The following is a 20545-nucleotide window of genomic DNA, read 5'->3' as shown; positions in this document are numbered from 1 at the left end:
TTATTTTATTTTATATTTTATATTTATTTTATATTTATATACTTATTTATTTTATAATATTCCTTCTTTGTAGGTCAGTGACTGAGACGTTTTTGTTTGCAGTTCTCCTGTCTACCTTTACTACTTTACAATGCTTGTGTATACTGGGACCAAACATACAAGCATGGATACGGGTATTTAGTAAAAATGGGTAAGTTCCATTTTAAACTTTCTGATTTTACCCAGAAAAGAAATGGACAGAATTGATGTAAACAATATATTATGGAATTTTTTGTAAAGAAAGGAAAACTTCCAGAATTGTGGGTATATTTTATATTTGTAATTACAAGCTTATGAAAGCTTTTCTGACAGAAAAAAATATTTTTTATTTTGAACACATTGATTCAGAAAACTGACTTTTTAGTTTTGTTGTCCAGACACTAAATCTCACTTTGTATGTGTTTAAAGGAAGTAAAGTTGCAAACACACATTTTACTGGTGTGAAACCATTGTGTAGTCCAGTGTGATGGTTATCAAATAAAGAGGAGACCTAAGACTGACCTGTAAAGGAAAACTTTAGCACATGATCCAATAATACCTTTATAAACACAGCTTTTAAAGTAGGAATAACAAGCCAAAACAAACACTATTTTAACAGTATTTTTTTCTTGAATATAATGGCAAAAATTATATATAATTTACTGTGGTCTTAAGTATGTAATCTTTACCTATGCTGTTTTTCAAATTTCAATGCAGGCTGTTTTCAGTGTCAAGAGTTTTCAAGCATTAATTTTTTCAAGAGTATGTTTAAAGTAAAATGAGCCTTTTTACATCATTTTCACCTCAGTGACAGCCATGACATTAGCATGTATCAAGGATAATGTGTATTTCAGAACTATTCTCTCTCTTCTGCCTTTCTTCACTCAATAAATAAAAGGGTTTTTGAAAGACTGGGACACTGAAATACAAAGAAGCCCCACATACGCTTGAGGTTTAATAATAAGATGTTAACATTCATCCCCTTTTAATAGTTCATAAGGGTGAAGTCTCATCTCAAAAGAAAGTGAAAAGTTGTATAATACTGCTGACCTGTGGAGTTACTTTTGTTTTAAACTTCTGCAGAGGAGGACAAAAGTAGACTTTTCATAGTAGTTTCAGGTATTGACTTTGGGTTTATCTCAGTTCTCAGCTTGCTGAAAAATATCTTGAATCCTTATTCAAGTTAGCTATGCTTGTTTTTTTATTTTCAGTGGAAGGATTGAATAGAGTAATAGAAATGACACATTGCAAGACATTAAAAAAAGCATGGAGTTGTTTAGCCAAAACAAATCATGGCTGATTCAGGTAGTCATCTTTGGCGGTTTTGCAACTGGAAATAATAGTTCAAGTAACAGATGTTTGACAACAGTCTGTCTTTGTACCAGGTTAGATTTTGGATGCCTGTCAATTTCTTTCTTTCCTAGCCCAGATCTTAATGTTATTTCAGCGCAGTCATTGCACAGAAAACAGAGCTATCTTAAAATGTTTTGACATTTTTGCTGTGACAACTTGTACCTATTTCTTAGTAGTGAGCCATGTGATGTTATCTGAATGAAATGTCCATTTAATAATGATGTTTATTTAGACTAGCCTTTGAATGAAAATGGACTACAAAGAAATATTGTACCAGTGGTTTTAATGGATTGCAGCAAGCTGCTCTTTTAAAAATAATTCCTGTGTTTTTTCATTTGACCTCTTGAATGAGTTGGAATGTCTTGCACTTAGGCATGAGCAGAGTGTAGGTGTGATGTGTTAAAAAGTTGTCTCTAACTTAACCATGTGGAAGAGGTGGGACTGGTTGAATGGAGGAGAAGGATGGTTAGGCAAGATTAGCACAGCTCTTTACCTTAAAAGAAGAGTTCAGTGAATTGAATTGCACTGGGACAGCGAGCTGGAAAATCTGATTAAGAGTATAGCTTAGTATGAAAAGGAATTTGTTTTAAAAATACCTGAATACAATTTACACTTAAGTAACCACTGGCATTTGTTTTTGTTACTCTTACTTTCCTGTGCTTGGGGAAGAGTGGCTCGAAAGCTGCCCAGCAGAAAAGGACCTGGGGGTGCTGGTTGACAGCCAGCCAAACCTGAGCCAGCAGTGTGCCCAGGTGGCGAAGAAGGCCAACAGTATCAGAAATAGTGTGGCCAGCAGGAGTAGGGGAGTGATCGTGCCCCTGTACTCGGCACTGGTGAGGCCACACCTCAAATAGTGTGTTCAGTTTTGGGCCCCTCACTACAAGAAGGACATTGAGGTGCTGGAGCGTGTCCAGAGAAGGGCAACGAAGCTGGTGAGGGGTCTGGAGCACAAGTCTTAGGAGGAGCGGCTGAGGGAACTGGGGTTGTTCAGTCTGGAGAAGAGGAGGCTGAGGGGAGACCTTATCGCTCTCTACAACTACCTGAAAGGGGGTTGTGGCGACATGGGTCTTGGTCTCTTCTCCCAAGTAACTAGTGGCAGAACGAGAGGAAATGGCCTCAAGTTGCGCCAGGGGAGGTTTAGATTGGATATTAGGAAAAATTTCTTTACTGAGAGAGTGGTCAAGCATTGGAATAGGCTGCTCAGGGAAGTGATGGAGTCACCATCACTGGAAGCGTTCAAAAAACGTGTAGACATGGCACTTCGGGATATGGTTTAGTGGCCATGGTGGTGTTGGGTTGACGGTTGGACTTGATGTTCTTAAAGGTCTTTTCCATCCTTAGTGATTCTATGTGATTGTGTGTGAATGAGATCAAAACGTGCTTGTGCTGTTGTCTCTGCAGAAAGGCAGAAAAAGACATCTACTAAAAGAAAGTGTATCTTGATACATCAAGTGTAAATAAGTAACAGACATTAATTACCTATCTAATGCTCCGGACAGCTTTCTGCTATGTTTTAGGTGGTCTAGTATGAAAATACTATGTGCTTAACATCTTGTCATAGGACTATTGATAAAAGTTACATTCAAGTAACTTGTATGTAATCTGTTCCATCATGATAACTATGCTACAACTGAGTCAGTCTGACTTAAATATTTTGTGGATAAGCTTGCAAAGTGCTTATTTTTTCTGCGGAGATGCTTAGCTTTCTCTGTTTCCACTTGGAAGTGCAGGCACTGCTAGTAAAACCACTTCTAATAAGGTTACTACCAGATCAGTCTTTAAGTGCCCATGCCTCTAGGAGGTAGATTATATGTGCTGTCTCATGATAACTTGTAACCTGTGACACTATGGGTTTATTTTTTGTGTTCTAATGTTTGGGTTGTTGGCAGGGTGGAGTGGAGGTATTTGGTTGGGGGTTTTTTTTGTACACATGAAACAATTGCATGAAACACAGTTGTATCTCAGATAGAAAATTGCACGTGCTCCATGTTTTCAAACTGAGCACACTTTTGAATTGGAAATATCAATTTGATCGACCAAGTAGATTTTCTTTTTAATTACTTTATTTTAAGAAATTTGAACAATATGTTCTTACCCACATATTTATAGTCTATGTGTGCATAGAATGTGTGAGGAAAAATAAGCTATATCAAAACTTTAGTTCTAAGTAGGTAAGCTGTAAATAGGGCTCTTCTCACTAACTACATTTGGGAAAGTGGCAGGCCCATGCCAGCTATCTCTGGATTCCGTATTCTGACATCTAGTGTTGTGACCAATGTCATGACGCTGATCATATGCTATCATGCGCTGCTGTAAGCAGATAGAGGGAAATAAAGAGCTACAGAAAGTGTTATTGGCACTAATGGAAGCAGGTGACTATTCTTTAAATGCTTTTCAGTAACTGTTGGCTGAAATAGCCTCCTGCATAAAAGCCTTTAAGAAATCAGCTTTCAATTGCTGATTTTTGTTGCTCTGTTTGGAGACTATTCATTTCAAGTCATCAGCCTGAGTAACTGTGTTAAATTTTCTGGTATAATAGCAATTATGTCACCTGGGTAGGAAATACATTTTATTTGGACCTTCTCAAAAATACTGTAAAACCGTAACTTTAGGGCTCCTTCCAGTTTTCATTTTGTCTACTTCATCAGTTGGTTGTGAACTGCATACTCTAAGAGTATGGAAATGTCCTTTGTAAAAGGTGGGCATCATCAAAGTGGTGTGCTGCTTTATATTTCAGTCCAGCCACAGAGTGGTATTCCAGATCTTGTCTATCCAGGAGCTGTCTTAGTTACTTCTTTTATGTTAAGTAACCTCCTAATTCAAATGTTATTTAAAACAGCACTTAATGTATTCTATTATTTAAAGGAGTTAAATAATTACTTTAGGCTCTAAAAGGCCTTTATGCCACTAATGATCATTTATCTTACATATCACTAGTTTTTTCTGGAGAATGGTTTTAGTTATAGTTTATTCATAGTTAAAAAAAATAAAGAAACCTATAAAAAGCAAAGTTTATAAATGTTACTGCAGTGGTTAGCTTCATGCAAATAGTGTGATGGGTTAATAGGTTAGATAATATCTGCAAAAATTCCATAGGTGATGTTCTATGCAGAAAAGAGAATAATCAAAGCGGCGTTCCTGCAGGATGATATTGGAGGACAAGTCAGGTTGTATTTGGGCAGCCAGTGTCCATGCTACAGAGTGGTTGAATTAGTAGCTCAAATGGTTGCCAGTCTACCAATGGCTGTTCACTTGGGCACTGTGCCTTGCTAATTCTGTTGTTTTGCTTTTGGACTCAATCCGATATCTCCATATGGTGTAGCAGTATGTGTAGAGTTACCAGACATGATGTCTTGTGGGCTATAAATGCACCTCAGTCAGTCCTCGGTATATTCTGCTGGCACTTCCACTGCTTTAAGACTGTAGAAGAAACAGTTCCTGTTTCTGCTCAAAGTGTCAATGTTGCACTGTAAATATTATAATCTATATGACCTTTATTTTGCAAACAATAAAAAAATGTTTGCCTTACACTTGTGAGCCATTTGGTCAGTATCTGATGCAGCAGTGAGTTATGTGTACTCAGAAGTAAAGTCAGAAATTTCAGGCTCTTCAAAACAAGGTCTAGGGTTAAAGCTTTCATGTCTGCAACCTAAATGGCATACGTGAAGTTGGAGTTTACTATCCAGCTAGTCTACTACCCATAAAAATGCCCATCATTTTTTTGCGTCCGCTAAAGCTAGGTTTGTGTTTATAATTAAGATACAGCAAATGTTAAGATTGGAGCAGGGTTTGAAACCCAGTTCTCCTGTCTCAGAACTGTGCCCTACTCTGTACTGAAATTCTGTTCTTGATTCTTAATTGGTACTAAGTGCTCAAATGTTCATGGCTTGAGAAAAGCAAAGCAATCACCTGGTAAACTGATGATGGACAAAAAGTGTTTATCTATGAAATGGAAACCCAACTTTTCCAAAACTTCTGAAGTCAGTAGTGGTGGAAGCTATAAACTCCCTATAAACTGAGAACATTAACATCTGTTATAACTGGCAATTCAAGAATTCTTTAGCATGCAATAAATTTATCCTGCAGCCAGTGTGCTTGAACTTAGATGCAATGTTGAAGGGCTGCAACATGTAGGTTACATTTATTTGTATTATTTCTTTTGAGTTGATGGAAATTTGCTTTAGAATATTCACATAGTGGACTTCTACTTTAAATATCAAACTGTCATAGTGATCAAATAATAACAGCATGACTCCACCATAGAGTACTTTGACTGTACTTGAACTTCCCTGTACAATCCCATGCTACCCTTTCATATCTGCTTTTCCCTGCACTGCACACAGTATCGTTGCGATATTTTAACTTGCTTAATTAAACAGTGTTTCAAGCTCAATAGAAGTCATTTCCAGGTAAAATAAATTAGCTTTTGCAGTAAACATGTCAAGGGAAAAAAAAAAATCCTGAATTTTCTATAGAAAGATATAGAATCTTTCTATAGAAAGATTGTGATTACAGCTGAAATATGGAACTTACATTTTAAGTATAATTTGTATTGTTAGGAGAAACCTGCATGCTATTTATCAAATATTTTTATTTTTGTATCTGTTTATAGTCTCAAAAATCTTGGGAGAAATCAGATCTAATATTCTGACACGGTCATTTCTACTGCTGTTGAAATCTTGGTCACACACTGTTTTTACAGAGCTATGTCCATCTGGGAAAGCAGTCTACAGATTACTACCATGTGCAGTATACTAGGAGCTTGGTTTGGAGCATTTCCTATTCCTCTTGATTGGGATCGGCCTTGGCAGGTTAGTATCTGCACCTTTATCGCCAATACAAAAATACTAATTTTCTGAATATGCATGCTACACAAAATTGCTCTGAAACTGTACAGGTATATTGGAGTTACTCATAAGCTGTTCCTACAGGGTTATGCCAAACATTTAAAAAGTAATTGGAAGCATCTGTGCTTACAGTGTAAGGATGTAAAAAGCAGAATTATTACCTCCCTCTTTAATACGTTCTTCATTACAGATTTATGAGTGTCTGTTGCATGCAATTTTATCATGAACTAAAGCTGTAAAGCTTTTGTTATGAAGAAGCTAGACAAGTGGGAGGAGAAATGTGAAATGATGAAGATGGCTCCAAGTTTGTCTGCCTTCAATTTCCTATCTTTTATTGTTTATGGGTAGGGAAGGAAAGATGCTTTCCTAGTGTTTTAGTTTCCCTCTATCTTCCGTAAAAGCACTTAACAGAATGCATTTTAAATGGATTTGGATTGATTTGTGGAAACAGTGTGGCCAAAGCACTGTACTGAAAACTTACTTTCTGATTTCAAAGGAAAGCAAGCATTAGCTTTGTAATTGCACAGTCAAAAATGTGAAGCTGGCATTGCAGATTCTGTCTTTATAAATTCAAATCTCTCTGCTGTTTTCTTCACATTTTTGTTGACATGGAGAAATGATTCCATTAAATATAACTGAAGTGTGCAACTGCCAAAAAGTGATGACACTAGTAGCACTTTTTCCTGAATGTCCTTGGTGGGTATTTTCTTTCCTCAGGTCACCAAACTCATACACTCTCAGCTGAGTAGTATCTGCCAGGCCTGTTCTTAAGCAGATGGTTTCAAAGGTTTCTTTCAGAAATTGGTGTAACAAGCAATATACTTCTCTCTCTGATATTGTAGCAACATTGCAGCTTATGCTGCAATGGAAATTTGTCTTCTGTAAGTAGCTAACAGCCTGCTTTCATGCCACCAGCCTTTCTTTGTACCCATGTAATGAGATATAAAAAATTTCTATTTAAAAAATTATAGTAGAGGAGTAGGTTAATACTTAAAGTAAAAAATTTTCTTTTCTTCCCTAAAAATCACTTGGTTTTGCTCTTGCAAGATGTTTCACTGTCGATCCGACATAGGTATGTGTTGGCACTAGTTAATTGTTGATGTCCATCAACGTCACCCAAAAATCAAAGGATTCATTGAAATGCAATCTCTTACCTTCTTGTGAAGACTCATTCACCTTCCTGTGCCAGTGAGAGGCAAGCACTTTTTTCTTGCTCAGCTAGGATTTTAAAATGGCATGTCACATCTGTCAGGTTTTATTTTATTCCTATGCTTGCAGTGAAGAATTGTCAAAGTGTCTTCAGTGTGTCATTTGTGCTTTGAATCAGTCTAGAAGTGTTAATGAAAACTTGCATTTATATAGCATATAATGGCACGTTGCCTATTTTCATGCTTTGTTCACGTTTGTTAAAAAAAATCCAAAATGGTCTCTCTCTCCTCTTTGCTCGGTGTGACCTACTCTTAAGGGTTGCATTTCCTGGTATAGAACTTGGTCCTCTGGGATCAAAACAGTTGTGTGCATGAATAATAATTGCAGAAAACATTAGTCAGTATTTAGGATTAGAGTAAGTCCACATACATGTATTTTGGATGATACTCAGTAACCTAAATGTAGTACTGAGTGCCATCTGATGCATCCAAGAAGCTCCTGTGGGACTGCTGGATATGGCACAGGATTAAAGGAGACCCATTGCCTTTCGCAGCAGTAGTGGGAGGCTGGACAGAATAGTAGGATACCTGAAATGGCACTGGACTCCTATGTTTAGAAAAATGAATCCCACCCACGTGACTACTCTGCCTCTTTTAGGCAGATGCAGATACATGCGTGTGCACACATGCACAAAATCTCAGACTTTGCTAATATGCTGCGTATAAAAATTTCACCTCATGCACCGATTATATAAGGAAGACAATTATTAAGTCAGTAGGCTCCGATTAACAAAACAAAGACACTAATAGATTAAGACAGATACTTTAGGTACAGTTAATTTTTTACTTTATTTGTCCATTCTCCCATCTTCCCATAGTAGGAGACACAAGTTTGGTAATGGTCTGGCAGCTTTTTCTGTTTGAAAACTCTTCCAAGTCAGTAAGAGCCAAACATGACCGATGAAAGTTAAGCTCTATAATCTATACTTAGACATCTAAAAAGAGATTATCTGACTCCTCTGAAAAGCAAAGCATCTGCAAAAACCTCAAATACCATAACTTGTCACTAGCTGTTTCTGGGCGTGAATGTTCCCCAGAGAATTCAGACAGCAGCAGAAACTGTATGTCTGCATTTCACTTTTCCATCACCGTCTCCACCCTCATTTCTGACATACTCCTGCTACCAGAGTTGGCAGGGGAGTTTCTGACTATTAATTCCTGCATCAAAGCAATTTTCCTGTGCCTAGATCCAGAGCTTTTGCTGCTGTGTTCTTTCCCTTGAGTTCCCTTCATTTTACCCCATCCCCACTTTTCCACTTTTTACCTTGTAGTGTTTAAAGTAGGGGGGTGGGGAAAGAAATCTTCCTTTCCATTTTGGGTCTGAGCTGCTTCATCATTACTTTAATCATCACATGAGGAATTCAAGACCAGCCATAGAGAAGTTTGCTTATCAGTCCTGCAGGCTGCCACTTCAATGGTCTTTGAAAACTACAGTTTTAAGTGCTAATTGTTTAAGATCTGCTATATAAGAGGAGATGAAAGAAGCTCTTTTTAAAATGTAATGTAGTTTTTAAAGTCAAATTATCTCAGCAAAGCAACACAGTGAGGCACCAAAATGGTTAACAAATCTTCAAGGCAGAAATGAACGTCTTTAAAGTAGCTTGTTAGAGATCCTCTTCACACCTCTCAGAAGTTTGCAATCACCTATTGATAATTTAATCATTTTGTGAAGGCGATCTCTTAAATATTGGTCACCAAGGCACAGAAGAAGAGACAAAAAAAGCATCCTGGCTAGGCATTTTCAATAGTTGCCCAGGAAGCACTGCTTCCAGTTCAGCCAGCTATGTATGAATGAGGTTCTCTGGAGACACTGAACTTCACACAACAGTCGATTTAATCTTGTCTTTCTATCCCCACCGAGTAGTCAACAACATAGGTATTGAGTTGCACATAGTAGCTCTGCACTGCTGTCTCAGAAATCTTTAGAGCCATGAGACATTTCTGTTGTTCTTCACAAGTTCACTGGGCACTAGCAACAAAACCCCTTTTTGCAAGAGTATTTCTTTTCCTGTCTGATGTCAGGTGATTACAGAAACTAGTAGCAGATTCTTTCACTGTAGCAATGAAAGAGGAGAGGTGCTTTCTGTGTTGTCTTCAGCCTAAGGCAGGGCAAAGATGAATGGCCCTCATAGAGGATTCTGCTGTTGTTGCAGATCTGCTTAGTTTGGGAAGAAAATCTTTAGTGCAGATTGCCTGTCTCCTGAGTGATTGACCTAACCACTCACTGAACATAAAAATACCTGTACATAACACAGTTGTGGGAAAAGGTTCTTTAATAAAAAAAAAAAAAAAAAAAAAGAGACATGGACTGTCAGTATAGAACCTAATCCAGCTGATATGCTTACAGGAACACCTACAGATCAAGTCCCAAGCAATGTCTGAAAAAAATCTTGTAGATCTTAACGTAGGCTTAGAAGTAATCCAGTCAAAACCAAATTATTTCTAGGCAACTGCATGAATAAAGTATTAAGTGGTCATGCTTTTCACATCATCCGTTTCTCGTATTAGCCTAAAAGCAGAGAGCTTAAGGATTACAATTTTGGATTTAACCTTCTCAGATCCAAAATGGGACTCTAATGGAATAGCTTAGTCCTTGGACTCAAGACCGGCTTTTGCGATAAGAACAGGTTTCATTAGTGATTGTTTTCCTTTTCATATTTTAGACTTTTTGTTGTTAATTTTTTTTTTTAATCTGTAGTGGAAATGGTTCTGCTCTAGAACAGAAAATGTGTTTTAAATCTTATTATAGCTACAAGACTAAAGTGATACTATCATTGTAGAGAGCAGTGTTAAAGTATTTAAGCCTGCTTGTTGCAAAATCTCGTTCTGGTGTCTCTATTGGTTATGATTAGTGTTTGTGGTATAACAATGCCTTATGGAAACACAGCTGCATTTGTTGTACCTTTAGTTTCGGACAATTCATCATTTAGGGAGTGTTGCAGACAAGGCAAAATTGGTACTACAAGGATTGGATGGGTCAACAGTAGTTGAGAAATACCACGTGCTAAAGCAAACTGAAGGGTTGCTGCTGCTGCCTTTGTGCTCTGTAGCCCTGAAATGTCAAAAGTTAGCAAAAACATCTGACATTCAGCAGGTGCAGAAATGCACTATGAGTTTGGAATGAAAAATGCTACTGGTATTGACTTAGCTCTGTTAGAACAACCTAATATAACCTGAGGTTCACACAAAAAGTTAAGCACTGTGTCTTAAATTGGTGTATTTTTCCACTTGATCAGGATTTACCACTTTATCATGTCTAGTGTCTATACTTTACTGTAGACAGTTTCAGAGTGTCTGCAGTCTACTTTTAAATTGACTGTAGTCCAGTTCAGAGTGTGGAGTACGTGAAGCCACTTCTGTGAAGTGGCAGTTTTGTTCATAGAAATGGCTTCAAATAAAAATGGCCTGTAGTCACTCACCTGAAGCAAACAAGAGGTTAAAGAGAGAGTACTGAGGATGTTGGAATTCCAGTAGAGTACTGAATAAAGCTGCCTGCACTTTTCTGTAAGGCCCCTGTTGGCTGAATTGCTACACTGATACATAACGGCAGTTCTTCTGACCTCACTTTGTTGCTGCTTTGTGGCCTTAAAAGAAAAAGCAATTGAGGGCAACATTAGGTTCATTCTTTGCTGATCTCTTTCCCAGTCCTTAGCTGTCTGTGTTGGGACTTTAGCATCTTTTCCTGCAATCTTAATAGAAGAACTGAAAAATTACATGGTAGTCATCCCTTTACATCATTGTTGAGATATATTAGTAGAAGCTGAGAAGTTGGTAGTACCATTACCTGTATCTTACCTGATCAGAAAATCAGATGTCAGTATGTCTGGTATATCTTTCACTAGAATTTGTTTTTATCTGAAAGTACTTCAGACTTCTGTGGAGTAAACCTGGTATTAAATTCATCATCAGGAGTTCCAATGCATGTGCTAATGGCTAAAACCAAAATGCTACTTCATCCCGAGTTACTCATAAACCAAAGAAAACATACTGGTCCTTTACACATACCTCTTGTGACATGCAACAAAACCAAGATAAATACAGATGTCTCAAAATCTTCACTTTATTTTCCATGTTTATGTTTGAAAAATACTGCATACAGGGGATATTCAGACTAGTGGGCCTGTCTACATTTAAAAATAATAATGTAAAATGCGATTTATTTTTTTTTAAGCATACAACAACTTTTACACTATGTATATATTACTTAATAGGAACATAATATTGTTTTGGAAATAAAATTACATTCTTGATGTGAATAATGTTTCAGAATGAAAATGAAATATTTATAAAGCATTTCTGTTAGAAGTATAAAATGTATTGCTGAAAGTCAGTTGGTATCTTGATGACTCATTGTTTTTCATTATTCTGTTGTTCCTAAAGGAACTTTTTAACATAATTTGGCCATGCCTATTGCCCCTCTGCTAGTTTTCAGAAAAATTTATTTTGTAACGATGCAAAACAGTTAGTCAGGGAGGCCAATTCTATAGTTGTTCCTGGTTATAGGTCTGCAAAATTAAGCCTATCTCAGACAAAGGTAAAGATTGCCTTACAGAAATGCAAGGTAGTCCCTACAGTAGTTACACTTCTCTATTTAAAACAAAAACAAAAACAAACCAAACAACAAAACAAACCAAAACAACAACAACAAAAACCCCAAACTTTTCAAGACTTACCCTGCAAGACACGTTTCACTTTTTTACAAGTGTCAGACTGGTAGAATAATTTTGCCAATGTTTTGAGATTGCTGTTTAAACAATTTGTAAAATAGTTTGCAACACTTAATTGTGATCATTTAAATAAGGCTACTCTAGATGATGTTCAAAAGGTTTAGAGAGTTGTACATCCATCTCTAGTTGCTTCTAGGCCTCTAATGCACAGTGGATATGCAAGGGTTATGTTTAGTTAGGACTGCTCTAGCAAAGAAATAAAAAGTAATTTCCTTTGTAACTCTTGCTCAATTTTTTCAGATTGCCTATTTCAAGTTGATGGTGTACTTTTAGTAACCGCATGTGATTAGGCTCCTAACTTCATGTGTCATCTGCAAAGTGGCACCTTAAAGCACACCACCACTGAAACAGAAGGGGATCATTTATGTTACTAGACACATTGTGACAGACCCTTTCTTTCTTCAGCCTGAGGTAATTTAGTTGCAGAATAAGATAGTACAATTAAAGATCAAAACCTTATCAGCACGCTTTATATGCAGCAGAACTAGTATTCCAGACAACCCATTCATTCACTGACAACTACTGAATTTTGGAAATTGTAAAGTTCCTGGGTTTATTGCATGTTTTGATACCAGACTTTTAAAACATGTCCCTGGGTTTACTGTGTGCATGCCCACCCATCTGTCTGTTTTCCGTGTAGCATAATTTTGATCTAAGTACCTGTTACTAATGATAAAAAGTGACTTTGAAACAATATGCTGCCTACAGTGTTTTCATATCATTAGGTAGAAGTGAAATTGATGTATTCCCACTTCATACTGGATACAGCAAACGTAACAGGTAGTGCTGATGTAACTCAAATGAGTTCAATGACTGCCATGTACTTTAGCCAATGTGACCTTAAATATTAGCCTAGATACCTTCAGGCATTTGTAACTGGAAAAATAATCTGGAGCATCTGGGGTACAGTTCTTGGTGGTTACATGAGTAAGCTGAAATGGACTATAAACTTTCCCACTACTTTGTTATTCTTAACACAGCTCAGAGAGTTTCATTCTTCTGTTTGCTTTTGGATCTATTACCTACTGTGAAAGCTTTGTTGTAAAGAAAGTTGCTTTATGTGAGTAGAAGGGATAATATCCAGTGTTTTGAGAGGTTTTTTTAAACAGAGGTAGAAGCTTCTTCCACTTTAGTGGGATTATCACTATTTAATAATACACTTTCTTAATGTAAACCTTAATGGTGAGATCAAAGGCAGTTATGCTTGCTATAGCTTTAGAACACAAATCCACAAAACCATCTTCTGGTTACAAATACCAGCCTGAAAAAAACCTCACACTTTCTTCTCCTTGGCATGTGCTTGTGAACACACACATTTGGTACAGTGTGATAAGACACTTCTAGTTAACATGTGCATGCAATGAAAATAGATTAAAGGCATGTACTGAAATTTTTAAGACAGTACAGACTAAACAATCAGGTATTTAAGGCGTGTTAGAAACAGGGAGGGAAAGTAATTGTGCTCATTTATTCAGTTTTAAAATCAAAAATTACTACATAGCTTTCTAATTGACAGTCAGAAATGGATCCTTTTAAATAGTCAGCATACAAAAAAATCAAGAAAAACACTCCTAGAAAGAATGGGACCAGTTTACTTAAAAAAGGGGGGAGAGGGGGGAAGTAAGTACAGTAGATTGCCCCACTGTATTTGTGTAATTAAAGTTCCATTAGTCAGCTGCTTACTTTATAGTATCTTTAAAAACATTATTAGGATGTTGCTGCTCTGGCTTGTAAGAATCTGGCCTTTATGTCCTTATCAATGTCTATGTAATTCCCATTGCATGGGATACAAGCTTGTAACAGATGACAACACTGTCATGCAGTCAGAATTCTGATTTAACTAGCTACGTACATTGTACAGCAGGGCTAGATACCTTGCTGGGATCCTGCAACATGCTTTCCTTTCCATGTAATTTGCTAAGCATTCTCACATCAGTTTTAAAGAATGTTTTAAAGAGTGTCCAGGAAACTAGCTCATTTGTGTCCTGAAAGGTTGGCAATTCCTATTTTAAGTCCTTATCCTTAAAACAACTTCTAATGTAATAGAAACCTTGCAGTTCTGCAGTGTCTATTTAGCCAGCCTGAAGAAATCTCTGTTCTATCACTGCTCCCAGATGAAAAGGCAAAAAGAACATTTAAACAAATAGCAGAAGTCAGGATCATTTTGCATTAACCACTGGCTTATGATCTGTCCCTTAAAATGCAATTTTTGTGCTTGTTGAGAATGTAGGTGGAGATTTGTTTTTTGCCAAGCTGCTGTTCAGATTCCTAGGAATCATATACACGTTGTTACGATTGCCCTTTTCCGCATGTGTTTGATGTGTAAACTAACTGTTCTTGTATTGGGCTGTGAGGATGGCAGCTGATGCTTCCCAGCTGCTGGGACATACAAGGCATTTCATGACAGTTTCTTGAAGAATTTTCTGTCCTGTCTCCTGAGCTCCCCACACTCTTCTTTCCAGATCAACATTCTTCCCCCTCAAAAAAAGTACAGTTAGATGTTGCCCCTAACATCTTATTCCCCTGCTGCTGACGCAGCCTAGACATGACATCAGTACTGGGGGAGGATATGTCAGCTTACTCATGGCACAAGGGAGCATAAAGTAGAAGGAACTGACCTGAACAGTTCTCAGAGGATGAGAAGGGTGTATTACAACTTGCATACTTTAAAAAACCCCAGTGGAGAACAGGCAGATGGATATTAGCTGCTTAGATTTTTATCACTTAGAGGCAGTTTGTACTGCGTCAGGGAAGCTAAACCAAGTTCAAGAGATAATATGAAAGACAGGGCAAAAGCAGGCCAATCAAGCAAGTCAAATTCATTTCAAAAGGTCCATCTGAAAGAGACTGGACAAGGCCAGCAGCTAATGCAAAATAAAGCAACACACTCTCATAGACGGAGAAAATGTATATGCAAGGGCTGTTATTTCAGTGCAGCTGATGTGCTTAAGAGCCACATCCTAATCTTTCTTTGATAACTTGCTGCTTTAGATATACACGTGGTTGCATCTGGCTATATGTAGCTTACAAGCCAGAGTCAGACTAAAAGCTGCAGAACTAGTACCACTGCCTGTTTGTTAGGGGGTTTTTGCCCTGCCTTGAAGGTTAGAGAAAATAGCATAAGGACAGCAGTGCTCTTAAGTCCAGGCTTTTAACACCTGTGCTTAGGGAGTTTTCAAAAGGCCAAACAGCCTTCAGAACTATGTTGGGCCATCTGACCAGCATAATAAGAATGAGTACCTGGCCTAGTACCCTTCTGTCCTATGCCACTAGAAGGGGTGAGGTGGTGTTTCCTTTATCTCGCTCCTAGTGAGTGAGATGGAGTGTTGTATGGCTCCTTCCTTTTGCCCCCTGTCTTAGCCAGCTGCCACTGGTGAGGGTTAGATTTCAGAGGTCAGAGAGTCATGTGTTAAGTGAGGCAGCCTGAAACTTCTGTGAGGTAACACTGATTTTTAAAAAGCAAAGCAGAAATCGAATGTTTTGGAAGGCATAATTAATAGTAAAAGTTACATAACTATTAAAAAAAAACAAGCACATTCAGAGTTGCAGTTCAGTCAGGTAAAAGAAGCTACAACAATCATCATAGATCCTTTTAATCATACCAACAATTGCCCACTATACACAAAATACCAAAAAGGTACAGGGGTCAATGGGTCATCAGAGATATTGTCTCTCTAGTTAAGGGAACGTGAAAAATTCTGAGTCCAACATTTACCTATACTTCTGAAAAGCAAATAGGCAACTACAAATTCACCTAATGTAGGTAAATTTAATGAAGGATTGTTGATCACTGAGAGAGTTTGATGCAATAGACCACTGAGTTATGAAGCCTCTGTCCATAATTTTGTGGATATTAGAGCGGTATTTGACTTCATCAATGGGTAAGAAAGTACAACTCCTGTTCCAACTGAATGTTACTGAGTGAACAGCTGGGGTTGCAGGGACTTTTTTATTGTTTTGTCCTTCAGGCATGTGTAATAGCCTGCAAAATGCCAGAAATAACTTGATTACATTTCATTCAAAAGTTGAAAAGATCCACCTGAAGCGTAAGTTAAGACAAGGCCACAAACTCCTGTGAGTTTTAAATATACATAATATCTTACCATGCCAAAGCATCTCAAGGCTTTTTATAGAAGATCTACAATACCACTGTTAAATGAATGAAAACAAGGAAGTCTTTGGTTTGAGAGGCAACAGCCAAAATACTCAACAACAAAAACAAGTAGCAGAGACAGAATGTCTGGAAATGGAAGAATGAAACAAGGTCAATAAAGAGTACCTAAGGCACCTTGTTTGTAGTCATCTTTGCTACACTCCTTAAGACCTCCAAATAATATATAAAACTGCAAATGCTAAGGAATGTGAAGATGAAACAGCGGAGAACAAAATACGTTACTCTTATGCCTAGTTAAAATTCTCATGATCAAGGGATGTGAATAAATACATTTATCCAAGTGATAATGAAGTAAAGAGAAGAATCAGAGCTAGGAAAATGAATAAAAGGAGGAACCAGTACCATTAAGAGTAAGTTCATTTGATAATCACGACCTGAAAGTCAAAATGAAGTAGAAAAGAAGGCTGGACGCTGAGATGTGTATAGTTTCTTTAATGTCTAGTGCATTTCTCAGTCTCAAGTGCTATAGAAGGTGGAAATACCACCCTTAATTTAAAAATTAAAAAAATAGGAGAGTGCAGTCTGTACTTGCTTCAGGAACATGCACTGTACAGCAGGAAGTGCAAAATTGTCCTTGAAAAAAAAAAACATGCAAAGGAGAACTTTGAAGAGGGATGGGAATTCAGTTTATTCTACAATAAATATTTTTAATCACCAACTTAGTTGAGACTTTCATCAAATGCAGTATGTAGTTGACTGGTAATACAAGCTACATCTGAGGACAGACTGGTGAAGTTTTGGGTTGGCCCCTCCTCCCTGCAAATCAATACCAATTTAAAAAAGAGAGGGGGAGAGCAGGGGGTGAATCCCATTACTTCTTTGCCTCAGTACTAGATGGTTTGTAAAAGTGAGTCAGCTGTCTTGAGTCAGTTCCCTGTTCTTAATGCTAGGAAATGGAGCTTATAATTAAAGCTCTCTCTAACTGGCTTACTACGTTTCCTGAACTGGGTGCAAGATGGTCAGTCAGTTTGCAAATCTATGTTCCCTTCCTGCCGCTAGCCAGAGGGAAATTAATCCCTTTGCCTACTTTTCAAGACCAAAAGAAAGAAAAACCTTCTCTCCATCTCAGTCTCTGGCCTTATTTGAATATTAGTTCCTTTATACACACCTCTAAAAGTTTCAGAATGCCATGAGAGATTGGAAGGAGAAATCACCAAGAAATCTGTGGGTTTCCAAATGTGTGCAGCAGAACAGGAAATTAGGTTAGCTGAACACTTCAGGAGATATAAAGACTTGTAAGTTTTTCACATAGTTTTGGGAATATCAAACTAAAATCTGCAATAGCCAGAAGCCTGGTTACATTTTAATGCATATTAATTAAAAACTGTACAACAGCATTTAGTGTTCATGAAGATGACTGTTACACTTTTGGCATTTTTAGGAAAGCATGTCAAGCTTTAGAGTAAGACTGTACCGTCTTTCAGTACCAAGATTACACTGAGAATTTGTGCTCACGAAGTACAAAAAAACACATTTTCCTCATTGTCTGCTTTTACCTTGTGTTCTCCCCTCAGGTATGGCCCATTTCCTGTTCCCTTGGAGCTACCTTTGGTTATATGGCTGGTCTGGTTATTGCACCTCTGTGGATACACTGGAACCGGAAGCAGCTTACATACAAAAGCAGATAACTGGAGCAAAGAGAGACAAGGTATTTCTTTGTGCAGATTCTATACAGACTGTGCAAAAGTTGTGGGGTTTTAAAGATATATATATACACACATGTATAGTCAAAGCAGAAGACTATCCAAATTCATTTAGAGTATTTCAGGCCAAGCATCTCCACTCAATAAAATCACACAGATGCTGTTTCAACATGGTGCAGTTTTTGCTTCCTCTGGACTATGTAACCCTGAGAGATTGTACCTTCCAGTCTGAATAAAATATTTGTAACAGATGTGGTGGCTTCTTATTACAAGTTCGTTGAGTTTGATTTTATTCCTTTAGATTTCACTGGTGGTAGAAGGCAGAATCGTAGTTTTAGCTTTCAAACCTGTTAACAAGTTTGCTGTACATTTAATGCATTGTATTTAAATTCAGTAGAATTTCACAGTAAGCCTGGCCATTGTCAAATGTATCTCACGTGATCAAACAGCAGTTTATGCATCTTGAGCCTATTCTCTTCTTCACTGTGTGTTTCTTTGGAGTTAGAATGGCTATAATAGCTTCATCAAAAACGGTCTTCAGTCCTTTCTGTGTTAAAGCTGAACACTCCACATAGCAGTAGGCTCCTATCTGTCAAGAAAATAAGTTGATTCAATAGCAATATATTTCAGCTGTTCAGTTCTATTTGTGTACTTCTGCGTATTTTTTTTTACTATAGTGACATCACAACGTTTGGCTGTGATCTAGAAAAGTTATCTGAATGTGCTCCCCCCTGGAAGGAGAAAAGATTTGTCTTTTGGCGAAAGATCTGGAATGTATTTAAGTTGTTTGGTTTGTAAAGGAAGTATATTAAATAAGCTCGTTGGATTGGCAGTGGGGTCCTAAGGTATTTTTGATAATTAAACAGCAAAAAAGAATTACAGAGTTCTATGACCAATTTGTTTCAAAAATAAGACTCTATAAGTAAGTGTCCTGATAAGCATTATCCATGCCGTGTGTTAAAATGGTAGTATAGCATTCTCAAATAATTTCTTAAAGATGCTTCCAGTATTCTGCTTGAGCAGGAGAGGTGCCTTCCAACCTCAACCACTCTGTGATTTTAATTCTCTCTGACTTTTGAATTCTCTCTGACTAATGCTTCTGTAGTTTTTACAAGTGTCTACACAGAAAGTTAGAACTATTACTAACAGGGAAGTACTATTACACAGATCTGCTTGTTAGCTGTATTCCAACAATGCAAGTAAATATTGCAAGTAAATATTGCTAACCAGTAACTAGCCATAAGGTTTCATACGTTGACTGGTAAAAGAAATGGGCGAAGTGGTAAAGGAAAAAAAGGTCCCTTGGAAATAGGGGCTTTTTGCTTCTTTGCTACTTCATTTCATATAGGAGTATCCAGCTTACCTCTTTCGCTAACTTCTGTCCTTGCTCCACAGATACAGGCTTCTCTTTCATATCATTCAGTCTTGCCAGAGTTTTTGGGTCATCACGAAGATCAATCTAGCGAGAAAGATTGCAGTCCTGTTGGAATACTTTTTCTAAACAAAAATCAGCAGGCTATAAGATACCCTCTTTTTAAAGCAGAATTCTTTATTTAATGGAGTATTACATGTATAAAAATGGAGTCATGTCATGAATCAGATTGTGGACCCTTCCTGATCCAAAACCCCTGGAAATTCAAGCTGTGAACTACTACCTTTAATCCAGACAGAACAAATGTTTATTCTGTAATTCAGCTCTTCAATTAGACATGACTGTCTCGGAATACCAGAATGTATATCCAGCACTGGCAGAAGGATTAACCCAAACATAATACCAACATATGGGTCACTTTGTAATTGAAGCCCACAAGAAGCAAGAACAAATTGTCTCACTTCTCCCCTTGCTCCTTGGCTTCAGCTAATATTGAATGTGGCCAATAGTTGCAGACCCAAGTAATTCCAGTAACATGGGTGCGAACAGACAATTTTACTCCTTAAGTCCCATGACTTTATAGCAAGTCACACGGAGAGATGCAGCTGATCTTGCCACCCTGTTTACAATGCATATATTTTAACAAAATTAAGGTAGTTCATTAAAGAACAACACAGATCTAGCTGCTTCTGCCACTTGTTAGGGTTCTCCCTCCAAAGCCAGAAGGTGATGCTGCACAGGTCCTGTCGGGCCTGAACTTCAGCCCAAAGGAAAGACACCATACAATGATCTGAATTGTTTAAATAAAGTAGAACAGAACCAGATAATACCTGTGTTCCTACTAGTAAAAAGGGAACATTAGGTGCATATTCCTTCAACTCCGGTACCCACTCTTCCTTCACATTTTGAAATGAAGCAGGATTTACCACTGAGAAGCAGATAAGGAAGACATCGGTCATAGGATAAGATAAAGGTCTCAGACGATCATAGTCTTCCTGAGAAAGAAAAATTCTGTTATCTGCAATATTAAATTTTTGCTTTTATTTTGTTAATTTTAACAGTTATATTCATATTTCAGGAATTTTGTTGAAGCAAACTTTCTGCACGTTTACAGCTATCTATTCCAGGTTAATATCTATTCCAGAGCAAAACCTGCACGGGAGGGTAATTATATGTCACAGAATCACAGAAACACTAGGTTGG

The 20545-nt window shown here is 37.5% G+C and overlaps 2 protein-coding genes across 2 annotated transcripts; one reads left to right on the top strand and one right to left on the bottom strand.

The window, feature by feature from the left end:
* Positions 1-73: 73 nt before the first annotated feature.
* LOC104615721 (phosphatidylinositol-glycan biosynthesis class F protein-like) lies at positions 74-18018 on the top strand (the record flags this gene model as incomplete). Its single annotated transcript, XM_010283435.1, has 3 exons — positions 74-190; positions 6074-6182; positions 17842-18018. Coding segments are annotated over 3 exons (340 nt in total), but the record flags the coding sequence as incomplete, so codon positions are not given.
* A 10-nt stretch (positions 18019-18028) lies between these two features.
* Positions 18029-20379, bottom strand: RHOQ (ras homolog family member Q; the record flags this gene model as incomplete). The annotated part of the gene is made up of 3 exons (XM_010283434.1): positions 18029-18559; positions 19334-19429; positions 20173-20379. Coding segments are annotated over 3 exons (459 nt in total), but the record flags the coding sequence as incomplete, so codon positions are not given.
* Positions 20380-20545: the final 166 nt, after the last annotated feature.

Source organism: Phaethon lepturus, unplaced genomic scaffold, assembly GCF_000687285.1.
Source record: "Phaethon lepturus isolate BGI_N335 unplaced genomic scaffold, ASM68728v1 scaffold35743, whole genome shotgun sequence".
NCBI classification, from domain to species: domain Eukaryota; kingdom Metazoa; phylum Chordata; class Aves; order Phaethontiformes; family Phaethontidae; genus Phaethon; species Phaethon lepturus.
This window is presented reverse-complemented; position numbering and strand designations above follow the sequence as displayed.